The sequence below is a fragment of the Carcharhinus amblyrhynchos genome, unplaced genomic scaffold, assembly GCF_965287045.1.
Source record: "Carcharhinus amblyrhynchos unplaced genomic scaffold, sCarAmb.v2.hapA chromosome_1454, whole genome shotgun sequence".
Classification (NCBI taxonomy): Eukaryota; Metazoa; Chordata; class Chondrichthyes; order Carcharhiniformes; family Carcharhinidae; genus Carcharhinus; species Carcharhinus amblyrhynchos.
The window spans coordinates 1-18,468 of NW_027651194.1; the positions used below are offsets into that span (position 1 = coordinate 1).

The 18,468-nt window shown below is 58.0% G+C and overlaps 1 protein-coding gene across 1 annotated transcript; it reads right to left on the reverse strand.

Moving 5' to 3' along the window:
• Nucleotides 1-475: 475 nt before the first annotated feature.
• Nucleotides 476-18,018, reverse strand: LOC145340808 (uncharacterized; the record flags this gene model as incomplete). Its single annotated transcript, XM_080185269.1, has 8 exons — nucleotides 476-529; nucleotides 1,727-1,775; nucleotides 8,352-8,413; nucleotides 11,086-11,228; nucleotides 12,328-12,412; nucleotides 13,964-14,042; nucleotides 16,439-16,497; nucleotides 17,455-18,018. Coding segments are annotated over 8 exons (1,095 nt in total), but the record flags the coding sequence as incomplete, so codon positions are not given.
• Nucleotides 18,019-18,468: the final 450 nt, after the last annotated feature.

An 18,468-nucleotide genomic window follows, 5' to 3' on the forward strand; every position in this document is an offset into this window, starting at 1 on the left:
ACCCACCCTCCCTGGGATCCCACCCACCACCCCCGTCCCATGGGCAGCCACTCTCCCCGGGGTTCCACCCTCTCCCCCAGCCCCCAGGCAGCCGCTCTCCCCGGACCCCCAACCGCCCCCCCCCCCCCCCCCCCCCCCCACAACCCCCCCACCGACCCCGGGCAGTCTCCCTCCCTGGGGATCCCCCCCCCCTCGGGCACCGACTCTCCCCGGGAGTGGTGGGTGGTGGTGGTGGGGGAGGGGAGGTTCAGGCCCCCACCCCCCAGGGACACTGACTCTCCCCGGGGGTCGGGGGGGGTGGTGGGGGTACAGGTTCCACCACACAGCCACCCTCTCTCCCAATGAGGTAGGAGGTTGGGGACTGACGGGGAGATGTGTGCGGTTTGTGGGTAGTTTTGTCAGTTATCCCTGCGGATTGTGACCAACAGGAGAACCTGGAAATCCCCGGAGCTCGGAACACAATCCGTTGGAATAGTCACCGTGATTTCACTTGATCAGCCTTCCGCAGAGATTCCGAAGTTTCCTTGATCTAAAAAGTCAGAAAGAGAATGATAAAATCCCAACGGATCCAATCCCCCTTCCCGTTCACTCCCACTGTACACAATCCCAATCCCCCTTCCCGTTCACTCCCACTGTACACAATCCCAATCCCCCTTCCCGTTCACTCCCCACTGTACACAATCCCAATCCCCCTTCCCGTTCACTCCCACTGTACACAATCCCAATCCCCCTTCCGTTCACTCCCACTGTACACAATCCCAATCCCCTTCCCGTTCACTCCCACTGTACACAATCCCAATCCCCCTTCCCGTTCACTCCCACTCTACACAATCCCAATCCCCTTCCCGTTCACTCCCCTGTACACAATCCCAATCCCCCTTCCCGTTCACTCCCACTGTACACAATCCCAATCCCCCTTCCCGTTCACTCCCACTGTACACAATCCCAATCCCCTTCCCGTTCGCTCCCACTGTACACAATCCCAATCCCCTTCCCGTTCACTCCCACTGTACACAATCCCAATCCCCTTCCCATTCATTCCCACTGTACACAATCCCAATCCCCTTCCCGTTCACTCCCACTGTACACAATCCCAATCCCCCTTCCCGTTCACTCCCACTGTACACAATCCCAATCCCCTTCCCGCTCACTCCCACTGTACACAATCCCAATCCCCCTTCCCGTTCACTCCCACTGTACACAATCCCAATCCCCCTTCCCGTTCACTCCCACTGTACACAATCCCAATCCCCTTCCCGTTCACTCCCACTGTACACAATCCCAATCCCCCTTCCCGTTCACTCCCACTGTACACAATCCCAACCCCCTTCCCGTTCACTCCCACTGTACACAATCCCAACCCCCTTCCCGTTCACTCCCACTGTACACAATCCCAATCCCCCTTCCCGTTCACTCCCCACTGTACACAATCCCAACCCCCTTCCCGTTCACTCCCACTGTACACAATCCCACCCCCTTCCCGTTCACTCCCACTGTACACAATCCCGATCCCCCTTCCCGTTCACTCCCATTGATCCCTGAAGATGGGATGTTGTCCGCCTCTCTCTCTCTCTCTCCGCCCCAATCCCGCACCGTCGGCCCGACCCGGAATGGGTTCCTTTTGGCCCCCCCCACCTCCCCACCCCCCTCTCCCCCCCCCACCCCCACCCGCCCCCCCCCCCCCCCCCCCCAGCTCATCCTCCCAGAGTTGCGAAGTCATCCTTACCTCCTCAGCGGCCAGTTCATCCGACTTTCCTCCCTCTGCCTCCTTTCTCCTGGGTTTGGGGGGATGGGGGGGGGATGTAGAAGAGAGGGAGCCATTAGTGGGGGTGGTGTGAGGAGGAGGGTCCACCTGCTATTTGACGTTCGCCGACCCTCTGGTGCAGACAGGACAGCAGAGCGAGCCAGGACGTTAGGGGACAGGTTACCCACTGGCGGGTCTGGGGAAGTGGCGGGGGGGGGAGGTTGTCCTGGGGCTGGGTGTGGGGGCTCTGGGGTCCAGGGAGAATGGGAAGGGGGCAGGGTGGGACATCGATTGATTTCTTGCTACCCGCCCAGCTCTTGGTACGCAATCGCAGTCCCCTCGCGCATCGACGCAGCTGGGACCCATTGAGAGAGAGAGTGGGAACGAGAGAGGGAGAGTGGGAGCGAGAGAGAGAGGGAGCGAGAGAGAGAGAGAGTGGGAGCGAGAGAGAGAGAGAGAGAGTGGGAGCGAGAGAGAGGGAGAGAGTGGGAGCGAGAGAGAGAGAGAGAGAGTGGGAGCGAGAGAGAGGGAGAGAGTGGGAGCGAGAGAGGGAGAGAGTGGGAGCGAGAGAGAGAGGGAGCGAGAGAGAGAGAGAGTGGGAGCGAGAGAGAGAGAGAGAGAGTGGGAGCGAGAGAGAGGGAGAGAGTGGGAGCGAGAGAGGGAGAGAGTGGGAGCGAGAGAGACAGAGGGAGCGAGAGAGACAGAGGGAGCGAGAGAGAGAGAGGGAGAGAGTGGGAACGAGAGAGGGAGAGTGGGAGCGAGAGAGAGAGAGAGAGGGGAGCGAGAGAGAAGAGAGAGGGAGCGAGAGAGAGAGAGAGAGGGAGCGAGAGAGAGAGAGAGTGGGAGCGAGAGAGAGAGAGGGAGCGAGAGAGAGAGAGAGTGGGAACGAGAGAGAGAGTGGGAGCAAGAGAGAGAGAGTGGGAACGAGAGAGGGAGAGAGAGAGAGGAGAGAGGGACCGAGAGAGACAGAGGGAGCGAGAGAGAGAGAGAGAGGGAGCGAGAGAGAGAGAGAGTGGGAGCGAGAGAGAGAGTGGGAGCGAGAGAGAGAGAGAGATTGGGAGCGAGAGAGAGAGAGATTGGGAGCGAGAGAGAGAGAGAGTGGGAGCGAGAGAGAGAGAGACGGAGAGAGAGAGAGAGAGATTGGGAGCGAGAGAGAGAGAGAGTGGGAGCGAGAGAGAGAGAGAGTGGGAGCGAGAGAGAGGGAGAGAGGGAGCGAGAGAGAGAGAGAGAGTGGGAGCGAGAGAGAGAGAGAGAGTGGGAACGAGAGAGAGAGAGTGGGAACGAGAGAGAGAGAGAGTGGGAGCGAGAGAGAGAGAGAGAGAGTGGGAACGAGAGAGGGAGAGAGGGAGCGAGAGAGAGAGGGAGCGAGAGAGAGAGGGAGCGAGAGAGAGAGAGAGTGGGAGCGAGAGAGAGAGAGAGAGTGGGAGCGAGAGAGGGAGAGAGGGAGCGAGAGAGAGAGGGAGCGAGAGAGAGAGAGAGAGGGAGCGAGAGAGAGAGAGAGTGGGAGCGAGAGAGAGAGAGATTGGGACGAGAGAGAGAGAGATTGGGAGCGAGAGAGAGAGAGAGTGGGAGCGAGAGAGAGAGAGAGTGGGAGCGAGAGAGAGAGAGAGAGTGGGAGCAAGAGAGAGAGAGAGTGGGAGCGAGAGAGAGAGAGAGAGTGGAGTGAGAGAGAGTGGGAGCGAGAGAGAGAGAGAGAGTGGGAGTGAGAGAGAGAGAGAGAGTGGGAGCAAGAGAGAGAGAGAGTGGGAGCGAGAGAGAGAGAGAGAGTGGGAGTGAGAGAGAGAGAGAGTGGGAGCAAGAGAGAGAGAGTGGGAGCGAGAGAGAGAGAGAGGGAACGAGAGAGAGAGAGGGAACGAGAGAGAGAGAGGGAACGAGAGAGAGGAGAGGGAACGAGAGAGAGAGTGGGAGCGAGAGAGAGAGTGGGAGCGAGAGAGAGAGTGGGAGCGAGAGAGAGAGTGGGAGCGAGACAGAGAGACAGGGAACGAGAGAGAGAGGGAACGAGAGAGAGAGTGGGAGCGAGACAGAGAGAGAGAGAGTGGGAGCGAGAGAGAGAGAGAGTGGGAGCAAGAGAGAGAGAGAGTGGGAGCGAGAGAGAGAGAGAGGGAACGAGAGAGAGAGAGGGAACGAGAGAGAGAGAGGGAACGAGAGAGAGAGAGGGAACGAGAGAGAGAGAGGGAACAGAGAGAGAGAGGGAACGAGACAGAGAGAGTGGGAGCGAGAGAGAGAGAGAGTGGGAGCAAGAGAGAGAGAGAGTGGGAGCGAGAGAGAGAGAGAGGAACGAGAGAGAGAGAGGGAACGAGAGAGAGAGAGGGAACGAGAGAGAGAGAGGGAACGAGAGAGAGAGAGGGAACGAGAGAGAGAGAGGGAACGAGACAGAGAGAGTGGAGCGAGACAGAGAGAGAGAAGAGGGAGCGAGAGAGAGAGAGAGAGTGGGAGCGAGAGAGAGAGAGAGAGTGGGAGCGAGAGAGAGAGAGGGAGAGGGAGCGAGAGAGAGAGAGGGAGAGGGAGCGAGAAAGAGAGAGAGTGGGAGCGAGAGAGAGAGGGAGAGGGAGCGAGAAAGAGAGAGAGTGGGAGCGAGAGAGAGAGAGAGAGAGAGTGGGAGCGAGAGAGAGAGAGTGGGAGCGAGAGAGAGAGAGTGGGAGCGAGAGAGAGAGAGAGTGGGAGCGAGAGAGAGAGAGAGAGAGTGGGAGCGAGAGAGAGAGAGAGAGAGTGGGAGCGAGAGAGAGAGAGTGGGAGCGAGAGAGAGAGAGAGTGGGAGCGAGAGAGAGAGAGAGAGAGAGTGGGAGCGAGAGAGAGAGAGTGGGAGCGAGAGAGAGAGAGTGGGAGCGAGAGAGAGTGGGAGCGAGAGAGAGAGAGAGGGGGAGAGTGGGAGCGAGAGAGAGAGAGGGAGAGTGGGAGCGAGAGAGAGTGGGAGCGAGAGAGAGAGTGGGAGCGAGAGAGAGAGTGGGAGCGAGAGAGAGAGAGAGAGGGGGAGAGTGGGAGCGAGAGAGAGTGGGAGCGAGAGAGAGAGAGTGGGAGTGAGAGAGAGAGAGTGGGAGCGAGAGAGAGAGTGGGAGCGAGAGAGAGAGAGAGAGAGAGAGAGTGGGAGCGAGAGAGAGTGGGAGCGAGAGAGAGAGAGTGGGAGTGAGAGAGAGAGAGTGGGAGCGAGAGAGAGAGAGTGGGAGCGAGAGAGAGAGTGGGAGCGAGAGAGAGAGAGTGAGAGAGAGAGGGAGCGAGAGAGAGAGAGAGTGGGAGCGAGAGAGAGAGAGTGGGAGCGAGAGAGAGTGAGTGGGAGCGAGAGAGTGAGTGGGAGCGAGAGAGAGAGAGAGAGTGGGAGCGAGAGAGAGAGCGGGAGTGAGAGAGAGAGTGGGAGCGAGAGAGAGAGAGAGAGAGAGAGTGGGAGCGAGAGAGAGAGAGCGGGAGCGAGAGAGAGAGAGAGCGGGAGCGAGAGAGAGAGAGAGTGGGAGCCAGAGAGAGAGAGAGTGGGAGTGAGAGAGAGAGAGAGTGGGAGCGAGAGAGAGAGAGTGGGAGCGAGAGAGAGAGTGGGAGCGAGAGAGAGAGAGAGAGAGAGAGTGGGAGCGAGAGAGAGAGAGCGGGAGCGAGAGAGAGAGAGAGTGGGAGCCAGAGAGAGAGAGAGTGGGAGCCAGAGAGAGAGAGAGTGGGAGTGAGAGAGAGAGAGTGGGAGCGAGAGAGAGAGAAAGGGAGAGACAGAGAGAGAGAGAGATTGGGAGCGAGAGAGCGAGTGAGCGAGAGAGAGAGAAAGGGAGGGCGTGGGAGTGAGAGCGAGTGGGACTGGGACGCAGAGGGAGTGGGGGAGAGAGAGAGAGACGGAGTGAGAGAGAGAGTGAGGGAGAGAGACACAGAGAGAGAGAGAGGGAGGGAGGGAGAAGGGGACAGGGAGAGAGAGAGAGTGAAGGTACGTGGGTTCGGGGGAATGGCCGTGATAAGTTGTCCCGTGGTGTCGGGAGTATATCTGAGGTGGAGGCAGCGGTGGTCTTGTGTTACTGGTTACACTCAATCCGACCGTGTGGGATCGGTGTATGGGGAAAGCGAGGAAACACACGGGGGGGGGTAATGAAAATACACCCGCAGGGATTGTACAGAGACACCAAGCTGATGCTGGGACGGGAATCAATCAGGGAATTAGGGATTTGTGCGGTGACGGAACCTCTAACTCTGGGTAGTTTGAAGGAGGAGCGACGCTCCGAGATTTCTCCTGCGACCAAACAAACCTGTTGGGCTTTAGCCCGGTGGAGTGAGTGCGTTTACCCCAGTCCAACACCACACCGTGATTCTAACACGCACAGATCTCCTCCAAAGCCACAGCGACACAGAGAATGAACAAAAGGTATCGAGATGGGTGGAGAACTGGCTTGCTAAGAGGAGACAGAGAGTAGTAGTGGAGGGGTCCCTTTTCTAGCTGGAGGTCTGTCACTAGTGGTGTGCCGCAGGGCTCGGTACTGGGACCTCTTCTCTTTGTAGTGTATATAAATGACTTGGAAGAGGGAGTAGGTGGTGTGATCAGCAAGTTTGCTGATGACGCCAAGATGGCTGGATTGGCAGGCAGTGAGGAGCAGTGTCTGGCCATACAGCGGGATATTGATAGGCTGGTATATTGGGCAGATACACGGCAAATGGAGTTTAATCCGGATAAGTGTGAGGTGATGCATTTTGGCCGGAATAACGTAGGAGGGAGTTATATGATAAAGGGTAAGCCCGTAAGGAGTATAGAGTCGCAGCGAGACCTGGGGATGCAAGTGCACAAGTCGTTGAAGGTGGCAGTACAAGTGGAGAAGGTTGTGAAGAAAGCCTATGGTATGTTAGCCTTTATAGGAAGGGGTATAGAATATAAGAGCTGGAGTCTGATGTTGCAGTTGTACAGAACGTCGGTTAGACCGCATTTGGAGTACTGCGTCCAGTTCTGGTCGCCTTACTACCAGAAGGACATAGAACATAGAACACTACAGCACAAACAGGCCCTTCGGCCCACGAGTTGCGCCGATCACATCAACACCTACCAACCTACAGACCTATCTATAACCCTCAATCTCATTAAACCCCATATACTCATCCAGAAGTCTTTTAAAAGACCCCAGCGAGTTCGCCTCCACCACCACTGACGGCAGCCGATTCCATTCACTCACCACCCTCTGAGTGAAAAACTTACCCCTAACATCACTTCTGAACTTCCCTCCTTGCACCTTAAATCTGTGTCCTCTCGTAGCGGCCATTTCAACCCGGGGAAATAGCCTCTGAGAGTCCACCCTATCTATTCCTCTCAACATTTTATAAACCTCTATCAGGTCGCCTCTCAACCTTTGTGTCTCCAGGGAAAAGAGTCCCAGCTCCCTCAACCTATCCTCATAAGGCATGCCTCCCAGTCCAGGCAACATCCTTGTAAATCTCCTCTGTACCCTCTCAATAGCTTCTACATCTTTCCTATAATGAGGCGACCAGAACTGCGCACAGTACTCCAAATGAGGCCTGACAAGGGTCTTATAAAGTCTTAGGAACTCTGCACAAGACTGGACTTCTCCTACCCACCGATGTTACAAAGGTTGAAGAAATTGGGGCTCTTTTCCCTTGAAAGACGGCGACTGAGGGGGGGATCTCATAGAGGTATATAAGATTATGAAGGGTATAGATAGAGTAAACAGAGGTAAGCTATTTCCTATGTTAGAGACACACAGGACAAGGGGCCACGGGCTTAGGGTGAGAGGGGAGAGGTATAACACAGATATTAGAGGGAGGTTTCTTACACAGAGGGTAGTGGGGGTATGGAATGCTCTGCCAAGTAAGGTGGTGGAGGCAGGCACGCTAGATTTGTTTAAGAGTAACTTAGACAGGCACATGAGTGGGTTGGAGATGGGAGGATATAGGAGATTGTTTTAAATAAGGTTCATTAGCATTGGGGTGTCACTGGGAATTGTATAAGGATGAGGAATGATGCTGATGTTTTTCTCTTTTCATTCACAGGTTTTAAGTTGGTCCGCCTTGTTGTCCAACGAGGGGCATACACGCGATGGGTCGTACTGGGGCTGCTCTTGGATGTTTCGAGATTGGCCTAGTGCTTCATGTCGTTAGTGTGTGCCTAAACTGGACCAGATACTGGGCAAGACGACAGCTCAGTGACTATCGCTGATTGCTGTGCAGACACATGGATTTGGGCCGGTGTCTGTGGGAGTTTGCGCATTCTCCCCGTGTCTGCGTGGGTTTTCTCCGGGTGCTCCGGTTTCCTCCCACACCCCAAAGATGTGCTCTTAGGCTGATTGGGAGTAATAAATTGTCCCTAAATTAGTTTCCCTCAATGTGGATGGCCATGAAACATTAGACAGGGGTCGTGGGTGGAGAGGGGGACTGGTGGTGTTAAGATGGCGGCGCGGGCTCGTTGGGCCGAAGGGCCTGTCTCCCGGGCTGATTTTGTTCTTTGTTCTTGTGTTCTGAAGGGATTGGGAGGGATATCGGGCGGGGGGAAGAGGAGGATCAGGATATTGAGTTTGATACTCAGCCGAGGATTCATAACAAATGGCAGAGCAGGATGGAAGAGCCGAGCGGCCTCCCCCAGCTTCTAGGGTCGATGTTCCAGACCCCATGCGTAAATAAGGCGCAGACGACAAGTTGAACTTACGCAGGTTGAGACTTCTTAGGTGTTTGTTTTAATTTACGTTTCATTTCTTTTTCCTCCTTCGTCTGCCAGAGAGGGAAAAAACGGTTACCCAAAACTCAACCAGCGATCCACCCAATCCCCTTCCCGTTCACTCCCACTGTACACAATCCCAATCCCCTTCCCGTTCACTCCCACTGTACACAATCCCAATCCCGTTCACTCCCACTGTACACAATCCCGATCCCCCTTCCCGTTCACTCCCACTGTACACAATCCCGATCCCCCTTCCCGTTCACTCCCACTGTACACAATCCCAATCCCTCTTCCCGTTCACTCCCACTGTACACAATCCCAATCCCCTTCCCGTTCACTCCCACTGTACACAATCCCAATCCCGTTCACTCCCACTGTACACAATCCCGATCCCCCTTCCCGTTCACTCCCACTGTACACAATCCCGATCCCCCTTCCCGTTCACTCCCACTGTACACAATCCCGATCCCTCTTCCCGTTCACTCCCACTGTACACAATCCCAATCCCCTTCCTGTTCACTCCCACTGTACACAATCCCAATCCCGTTCACTCCCACTGTACACAATCCCAATCCCCTTCCCGTTCAATCCCACTGTACACAATCCCAAACCCCTTCCCGTTCACTCCCACTGTACACAATCCCAACCCCCTTTCCCGTTCACTCCCACTCTACACAATCCCAATCCCCTTCCCGTTCACTCCCCCTGTACACAATCCCAATCCCCTTCCCGTTCACTCCCACTGTACACAATCCCCATCCCCTTCCCGTTCACTCCCACTGTACACAATCCCAATCCCCTTCCCGTTCACTCCCCCTGTACACAATCCCAATCCCCCTTCCCGTTCACTCCCACTGTACACAATCCCAATCCCCTTCCCGTTCACTCCCCCTGTACACAATCCCAATCCCCTTCCCGTTCACTCCCACTGTACACAATCCCCATCCCCTTCCCGTTCACTCCCACTGTACACAATCCCAATCCCCTTCCCGTTCACTCCCCCTGTACACAATCCCAATCCCCCTTCCCGTTCACTCCCACTGTACACAATCCCAATCCCCTTCCCGTTCACTCCCCCTGTACACAATCCCAATCCCCCTTCCCGTTCACTCCCACTGTACACAATCCCGATCCCCCTTCCCGTTCACTCCCACTGTACACAATCCCAGTCCCCTTCCCGTTCACTCCCACTGTACACAATCCCAATCCCCTTCCCGTTCACTCCCACTGTACACAATCCCAATCCCCCTTCCCGTTCACTCCCACTGTACACAATCCCAATCCCCTTCCCGTTCACTCCCACTGTACACAATCCCAATCCCCTTCCTGTACACTCCCACTGTACACAATCCCAATCCCGTTCACTCCCACTGTACACAATCCCAATCCCCTTCCCGTTCACTCCCACTGTACACAATCCCAAACCCCTTCCCGTTCACTCCCACTGTACACAATCCCAATCCCCCTTCCCGTTCACTCTCACTGTACACAATCCCAATCCCCTTCCCGTTCACTCCCACTCTACACAATCCCAATCCCCTTCCCGTTCACTCCCACTCTACACAATCCCAATCCCCTTCCCGTTCGCTCCCACTGTACACAATCCCAATCCCCTTCCCGTTCACTCCCGCTGTACACAATCCCAATCCCCTTCCCGTTCACTCCCACTGTACACAATCCCAATCCCCTTCCCGTTCACTCCCACTGTACACAATCCCAATCCCCTTCCCGTTCACTCCCACTGTACACAATCCCAATCCCCTTCCCGTTCACTCCCACTGTACACAATCCCAATCCCCTTCCCGTTCACTCCCGTGGACACAATCCCAATCCCCCTTCCCGTTCACTCCCACTGTACACAATCCCAATCCCCTTCCCGTTCACTCCCACTGTACACAATCCCAATCCCCTTCCCGTTCACTCCCGTGGACACAATCCCAATCCCCCTTCCCGTTCACTCCCACTGTACACAATCCCAATCCCCTTCCCGTTCACTCCCACTGTACACAATCCCAATCCCCTTCCCGTTCACTCCCACTGTACACAATCCCAATCCCCTTCCCGTTCACTCCCGCTGTACACAATCCCAATCCCCTTCCCGTTCACTCCCACTGTACACAATCCCAATCCCCTTCCCGTTCACTCCCACTGTACACAATCCCGATCCCCTTCCCGTTCACTCCCACTGTACACAATCCCAATCCCCTTCCCGTTCACTCCCACTGTACACAATCCCAATCCCGTTCACTCCCACTGTACACAATCCCAATCCCCTTCCCGTTCACTCCCACTGTACACAATCCCAATCCCCTTCCCGTTCACTCCCACTGTACACAATCCCAATCCCCTTCCCGTTCACTCCCACTGTACACAATCTCAATCCCCTTCCCGTTCACTCCCACTCTACACAATCCCAATCCCCCTTCCCGTTCACTCCCACTGTACACAATCCCGATCCCCTTCCCGTTCACTCCCACTGTACACAATCCCAATCCCTCTTCCCGTTCACTCCCACTGTACACAATCCCAATCCCTCTTCCCGTTCACTCCCACTGTACACAATCCCGATCCCCTTCCCGTTCACTCCCACTGGACACAATCCCAATCCCCTTCCCGTTCACTCCCACTCTACACAATCCCGATCCCCCTTCCCGTTCCCTCTCCCCGCCAACCCCCCCCCCCCCACTCCCTCGTCCCCCGTGTCCCCGAGCTGGAATCTCACCTTAAACCTTTTCCCTTTCTGTCCCTTCTTGACATCGTGCTCCCCGGTCTGCGCCTCCTCGCTGGTTGGCTCCTGTCCCCCCTGCTCCGCCTCCGGCAACTCTCTGGACGCTGTGACCCTGTCGGCCTGCGGGATGGCGCTGTCTACGAGGCGGGGTTCGGGGTGGGGGAAGGAGGCTTTGTTAGAAAGAGTCCACTCATACTCAACAGAGGTCACCGGTGACCAATGAGACAACCCGGGGGGGGGGGGGGGGGGCAGAAATCAGGATATCGAATTTGATACTCAGCCGCGCATTCACAATGAATGGCAGAGCACGCATTCAACTACGTACAAATTTCGCGAATTACACACCGCCGTCACCCCCCTACTTCCCCGCCCCCCCAACCCCGGACACCCCATGTGGACCCGGAACCCAAGGGTGGGGGGAACCCGGCGAATTCTTGGTTCAAAGCTTAGAACGCGTCGATTCCCATCTTCTCGAACCCAGGGGGAGAATCCAGTATCCCCACACTGGACTTTCTTGTGTATCTAACCCCGTGCTGTACCTGTCCTGGGAGTGTTTGATGGGGACAGTGTAGAGGGAGCTTTACTCTGTATCTAACCCCGTACTGTACCTGTCCTGGGAGTGTTTGATGGGGGGACAGTGTAGAGGGAGCTTTACTCTGTATCTAACCCCGTGCTGTACCTGTCCTGGGAGTGTTTGATGGGGGGACAGTGTAGAGGGAGCTTTACTCTGTATCTAACCCCGTTCTGTACCTGTCCTGGGAGTGTTTGATGGGGGGACAGTGTAGAGGGAGCTTTACTCTGTATCTAACCCCGTACTGTCCCTGTCCTGGGAGTGTCTGATGGGGGGGACAGTGTAGAGGGAGCTTTACTCTGTATCTAACCCCGTACTGTACCTGTCCTGGGAGTGTTTGATGGGGACAGTGTAGAGGGAGCTTTACTCTGTATCTAACCCCGTGCTGTCCCTGTCCTGGGAGTGTTTGATGGGGGGACAGTGTAGAGGGAGCTTTACTCTGTATCTAACCCCGTGCTGTACCTGTCCTGGGAGTGTTTGATGGGGGGGACAGTGTAGAGGGAGCTTTACTCTGTATCTAACCCCGTGCTGTACCTGTCCTGGGAGTGTTTGATGGGGGGACAGTGTAGAGGGAGCTTTACTCTGTATCTAACCCCGTGCTGTACCTGTCCTGGGATGGGGGGGACAGTGTAGAGGGAGCTTTCGGAGAGTATCTCCGTCTGTACCTGTCTGGACGTCTGGCTCATTGTCTTGTAGCATTAAGGTGGATTTTGGCCGTTGTTTCTTGTGGGTTTTCTTTCCCAGTTCCACCTTGGATAAAAGAGTAATGAACAGGAACAATCCGGGAACAGGCTCTCCCGCTCCCTCCGAACCTGTTGCCCATCATGACGTCCTCACTAAACTCAACTAAAAGAACTCCGTGTCCCTCTACTCCCTCCCTGTTCACATCCCCGTCCAGACGCCCCTGAGGTGTTGCTAATCTTCCTGCTTCCACCCCCGCCTCCTGCGTGGAAAACCTCCCCCCACCCCCCCGCACATCTCCCTTAAACTTTACCCCACCTCTCGTCTCGAACCTGTGTGCGCCCCCCCGTGAAATTGACACTTCCACCCCTGGGCGAGAAGCCTCTGACTGTCCCCGCTATTCTCTCATCGTTTTGCAGACTGGGTCTCTCCCCACCACCCCCCCCCCATCTCTCAGCACCGACCCTCCCCACAGTGCGGCGCTCCCTCGGCACCGACCCTCCCCACAGTGCGGCGCTCCCTCGGCACCGACCCTCCCCACAGTGCGGCGCTCCCTCGGAACTGACCCTCCCCACAGTGTGGCGCTCCCTCAGCACCGACCCTCCCCACAGTGCGGCGCTCCCTCAGCACCGACCCTCCCCACAGTGCGGCGCTCCCTCAGCACCGACCCTCCCCACAGTGCGGCGCTCCCTCGGCACCGACCCTCCCGCAGTGCGGCGCTCCCTCAGCACCGACCCTCCCCACAGTGCGGCGCTCCCTCAGCACCGACCCTCCCACAGTGCGGCGCTCCCTCAGCACCGACCCTCCCGCAGTGCGGCGCTCCCTCAGCACCGACCCTCCCCACAGTGCGGCGCTCCCTCAGCACCAACCCTCCCACAGTGCGGCGCTCCCTCGGCGCCGACCCTCCTGCAGTGCGGCGCTCCCTCAGCACCGACCCTCCCCACAGTGCGGCGCTCCCTCAGCACCGACCCTCCCACAGTGCGGGACTCCCTCAGCACCGACCCTCCCACAATGCGGCGCTCCCTCAGCACCGACCCTCCCCACAGTGCGGCGCTCCCTCAGCACCGACCCTCCCACAGTGCGGCGCTCCCTCAGCACTGACCCTCCCCACAGTGCGGCGCTCCCTCAGCACCGACCCTCCCCACAGTGCGGCGCTCGCTCTGCACCGACCCTCCCACAGTGCGGGACTCCCTCAACACCGACCCTCCCACAGTGCGGCGCTCCCTCAGCACCGACCCTCCCCACAGTGCGGCGCTCCCTCGGCACCGACCCTCCCCACAGTGCGGCGCTCCCTCAGCACCGACCCTCCCCACAGTGCGGCGCTCCCTCGGCACCGACCCTCCCCACAGTGCGGCGCTCCCTCGGCACCGACCCTCCCCACAGTGCGGCGCTCCCTCAGAACCGACCCTCCCCACAGTGCGGCGCTCCCTCAGCACCGACCCTCCCCACAGTGCGGCGCTCCCTCAGCACCGACCCTCCCCACAGTGCGGCGCTCCCTCAGCACCGACCCTCCCCACAGTGCGGCGCTCCCTCAGCACCGACCCTCCCCACAGTGCGGCGCTCGCTCTGCTGTGTTAGAAACCTTTGCCTTGTGGATGGGAGGTGTCCGGAGTTCCGTACCTTCTCCACGTTCTCTGGCTGGCGTGCTCGAGCCACTTCTGACAACATCCGTTCTCTCTTCCGTCCTGGTACCTTGCTCCTGAGGAGGTCGGGGGTCAGAGGGGGAAGTGGTTTATACATCTCACCGCCTTTGTCATATTCGCCACCCCACCCCCCGGCAGTTTGCACCCCACCCCGCATTCGTCCCCCAGATCAGGAACCCACGCGTTCTATGGGTAGGACTGGGGGCCCGAGGCCACGACGAGACTTGGGGCCAGAGTCACCCTGGTTTCGCCAAAGTGGGGTGACGTGGAACCCGTCGTCCAGGCCTCTCTCAGGCGGGGCAATCCCAGATCCTAACCGCTCGCTGTGCGAGAGACTCTCTCCTCGTGTCTCTCCCCCCGCCACACTCTCTCAGACTGGGTAATCCCAGATCCTAACCACTCGCTGTGTGAGAGACTCTCTCCTCGTGTCTCTCCTCCCCACACACTCTCTCAGGCTGGGTAATCCCAGATCCTAACCGCTCACTGTGTGAGAGACTCTCTCCTCGTGTCTCTCCCGCCCCCCACCCCACACTCTCTCAGGCTGGGTAATCTCAGATCCTAACCGCTCGCTGTGTGAGAGACTCTCTCCTCGTGTCTCTCCTTCCCCCACACTCTCTCAGGTTGGGTAATCCCAGATCCTAACCGCTCGCTATGTGAGAGACTCTCTCCTCGTGTCTCTCCCGCCCCCCACCCCACACTCTCTCAGGCTGGGCAATCCCAGATCCTAACCGCTCGCTGTGTGAGAGACTCTCTCCTCCTGTCTCTGCACCCCCCCACACTCTCTCAGGTTGGGCAATCCCAGATCCGAACCGCTCGCTGTGTGAGAGACTCTCCTCGTGTCTCTCCTCCCCACACACTCTCTCAGGCTGGGTAATCCCAGATCCTAACCACTCGCTGTGTGAGAGACTCTCTCCTCGTGTCTCTCCCCCACCGACACTCTCTCAGGTTGGGCAATCCCAGATCCTAACTACTCGCTGTGTGAGAGACTCTCTCCTCGTGTCTCTCCCGCCCCCCACCCCACACTCTCTCAGGCTGGGCAATCCCAGATCCTAACCGCTCGCTGTGTGAGAGACTCTCTCCTCGTGTCTCTCCTCCCCACACACTCTCTCAGGCTGGGTAATCCCAGATCCTAACCGCTTGCTATGTGAGAGACTCTCTCCTCGTGTCTCTCCCGCCCCCCCACCCCCCACTCTCTCAGGCTGGGTAATCCCAGATCCTAACCGCTCGCTATGTGAGAGACTCTCTCCTCGTGTCTCTCCTCCCCACACACTCTCTCAGGCTGGGTAATCCCAGATCCTAACCGCTCGCTGTGTGAGAGACTCTCTCCTCCTGTCTCCGTGACCATCCCACAGTGCGGCACTCCCTCGGCAGTGACCCTCCCACAGTGCGGCGCGAGGGAGCGGCCCGTCCCGGGGTTAAAGGGGAACCTGTAGACGTGCTGTCCTGTGATTCCTGGAGGGAGTTTCCTGCGCTGGGCAGACACAGGGGCACATGGGGTTAGTTAGTTAGTTCGTTCTGGTCACCCTATTATAGAAAGGATATTATTAAACTAGAAAGAGCGCAGGAAAAGATATACTAGGATGTTACCGGGACCTGATGGATTGAGTTGTAAGGAGAGGCTGGATAGACTGGGACTTTTTTCTCTGGAGCGTAGAGGGGTGATCTTATAGAGGTCTATAAAATAATGAGGGGCACAGATCAGCGAGATAGTCAATATCTTTTCCCCAAAGGTAGGGGAGTCTAAAACTAGAGGGCATAGGTTTAAGGTGAGAGGGGAGAGATACAGAAGGGTCCAGAGGGGCAATTTTGTTCACCCAGAGGGTGGTGAGTGTCTGGAACGAGCTGCCAGAGGCAGTAGTAGAGGCGGGGACAATTTTATCTTTTAAAAAGTGTTACGTGGGTACGATGGGTATAGAGGGATATGGGGCAAACACGGGCAATTGGGATTAGCTTAGGGGTTTTTAAAAAAAAGGGCCAGCATGGACAAGTTGGGCCGAATGGCCTGTTTCCCTGCTGTAAACTCTGCGACAGTCTCGTACTAATAAAGATTCAGGAACAGCAAGAGATTCGGAAAGTGAATCGAACGCTACTGTTTATCGCCAGGGGACCTCAGAGGGATTTCAGAGCTCTGGGACGCAGAGGGATCTGGGCGTCCTGGTGCATCGATCGCAGAGTGCCGGTTTTCGGCAACAGGCGGCAACTCGGAAAGCTGAGGGGGCTCGATCGCGGAAGTATGGGCCTGAGGGGTGGGGGGGGTGGGGTTGTGTTTCAGGTGTACGGACGCTGGTGAGACCACACCCTGAGTACAATATGGGTCTCCCTATCCAAGGACCAAGTCGGAAAGTGCGCGGAGAACCGGATTAATCGCGGGAACGGGCGCTGGGCTCTCGAGGGGAGGTCAGAGAGGTTATCCGCTGAGGTGAGCGAGAGAGATAGTAAGAACCGAACTTACTCAACGTCAATCTGTATATCGGAGGGGGGTTTGTGGGGGGCCTTCCCCACACTTCCAATCTGTGGGATAATACAGCCAGGATTAACATCGGACAGAGCGGAATCCCCTTCCCCTTCACTCAAACTCTACACAATCCCAATCCCCTTCCCGTTCACTCCCACTGTACACAATCCCAATCCCCTCCCCGTTCACTCCCACTCTACACAATCCCAATCCCCTTCCCGTTCACTCCCACTGTACACAATCCCAATCCCCTTCCCGTTCACTCCCACTGTACACAATCCCGATCCCCTTCCCGTTCACTCCCACTGTACACAATCCCAACCCCCTTCCCGTTCACTCCCACTGTACACAATCCCAATCCCCTTCCCGTTCACTCCCACTGTACACAATCCCAATCCCCCTTCCCGTTCGCTCCCACTGTACACAATCCCAATCCCCCTTCCCGTTCACTCCCACTGTACACAATCCCAATCCCCTTCCCGTTCACTCCCACTGTACACAATCCCAATCCCCCTTCCCGTTCGCTCCCACTGTACACAATCCCAATCCCCCTTCCCGTTCACTCCCACTGTACACAATCCCGATCCCCTTCCCGTTCACTCCCACTGTACACAATCCCAATCCCCTTTCCGTTCACTCCCACTGTACACAATCCCGATCCCCTTCCCGTTCACTCCCACTGTACACAATCCCGATCCCCTTCCCGTTCACTCCCACTGTGCACAATCCCGATCCCCCTTCCCGTTCACTCCCACTCTACACAATCCCAATCCCCTTCCCGTTCACTCCCACTGTACACAATCCCAATCCCCCTTCCCGTTCACTCCCACTGTACACAATCCCAATCCCCTTCCCGTTCACTCCCACTGTGCACAATCCCGATCCCCTTCCCGTTCACTCCCACTGTACACAATCCCAATCCCCCTTCCCGTTCACTCCCACTGTACACAATCCCAATCCCTTCCCGTTCACTCCCACTGTACACAATCCCGATCCCCTTCCCGATCTCCTACCCGGAGTTTCTGAGCGAGCGTCTTTGGCTTGGAGGGCTCGGTGGGCGGCTGCCGGTGTCGGATCTCCGGATGCTCCTCGGATTCCTTGCCCGCCTCAGAGACGGCGGCGCTGGGGGCCCTGGCCCTGCGGGGCACCTTGGGCTTCTTGAACTCCTCCTTGGCGGTGCCCTTGCCCCCCCGCTCCTTGGGGGCCGGCTGCTGGCCGGGCTTGGGGACGGGCGGGGGCTTGCGCGCCCCCTTCTTGGGGGGCGGGGGCGGTGGCGGCGGCGCCCCCCACTCCCCCTCCCCCCCCGGCGGGCCGGGGGGCCATGACGGGCTCCGGGGGGCCGGACGGCAGCGGAGGTGGGGGAGGGGGGGGCGGGGGCGGCGGGGCCCCCCGGGGGGGCAGGGGCTGGGGGGGGCCGGGGGCGGGCTCCAAGGTGACGGGCACGGCCGGCTGGGGGCCCAGGACCCCCTGGCTGTCGTCCACCGCGATCGTGGCCTCCTCCGACTCCTCGAAGTCGAGGGAGATCTGCCAGCTCTTCTCCAGGGCTTCCCGAGCTCTTCTCCGTCTCTCTGCGTCGGCTGGGGGGGGGCGGGAGGGGAGGGAGGGGTGCGGGGGTAGGGGTGTAGGGGTGGGGGGTGCTCAGGATACCGAGGGAAGGCAGAACGTCCATTCAACCCAAGCTCAGGCAAGGCAAACCTGTCCCTCTACCCACCAGCGCCCCCCACCCCCCCCCCCCACAAACTCTCTCCCCCCCCCACCCCGCCATCGAGCCCTGGGCCACTGAGTCTCCCCAGAAGGTTCGAGAGACCCCCACCACCACCCAACAGGCACCACCGAATCTCCCTCGGGTGCTCAAGTCCACCCAACGGGCATCGGCTCTCCCCCAAGACTCCCCTCGTTGGGCATCGACTCTCCCCCAAGGCCCCTCGTTGGGCATCGGCTCTCCCCCAAGACCCCTCGTTGGGCATCGACTCTCCCCCAAGACCCCTCGTTGGGCATCGACTCTCCCCCAAGACCCCTCGTTGGGC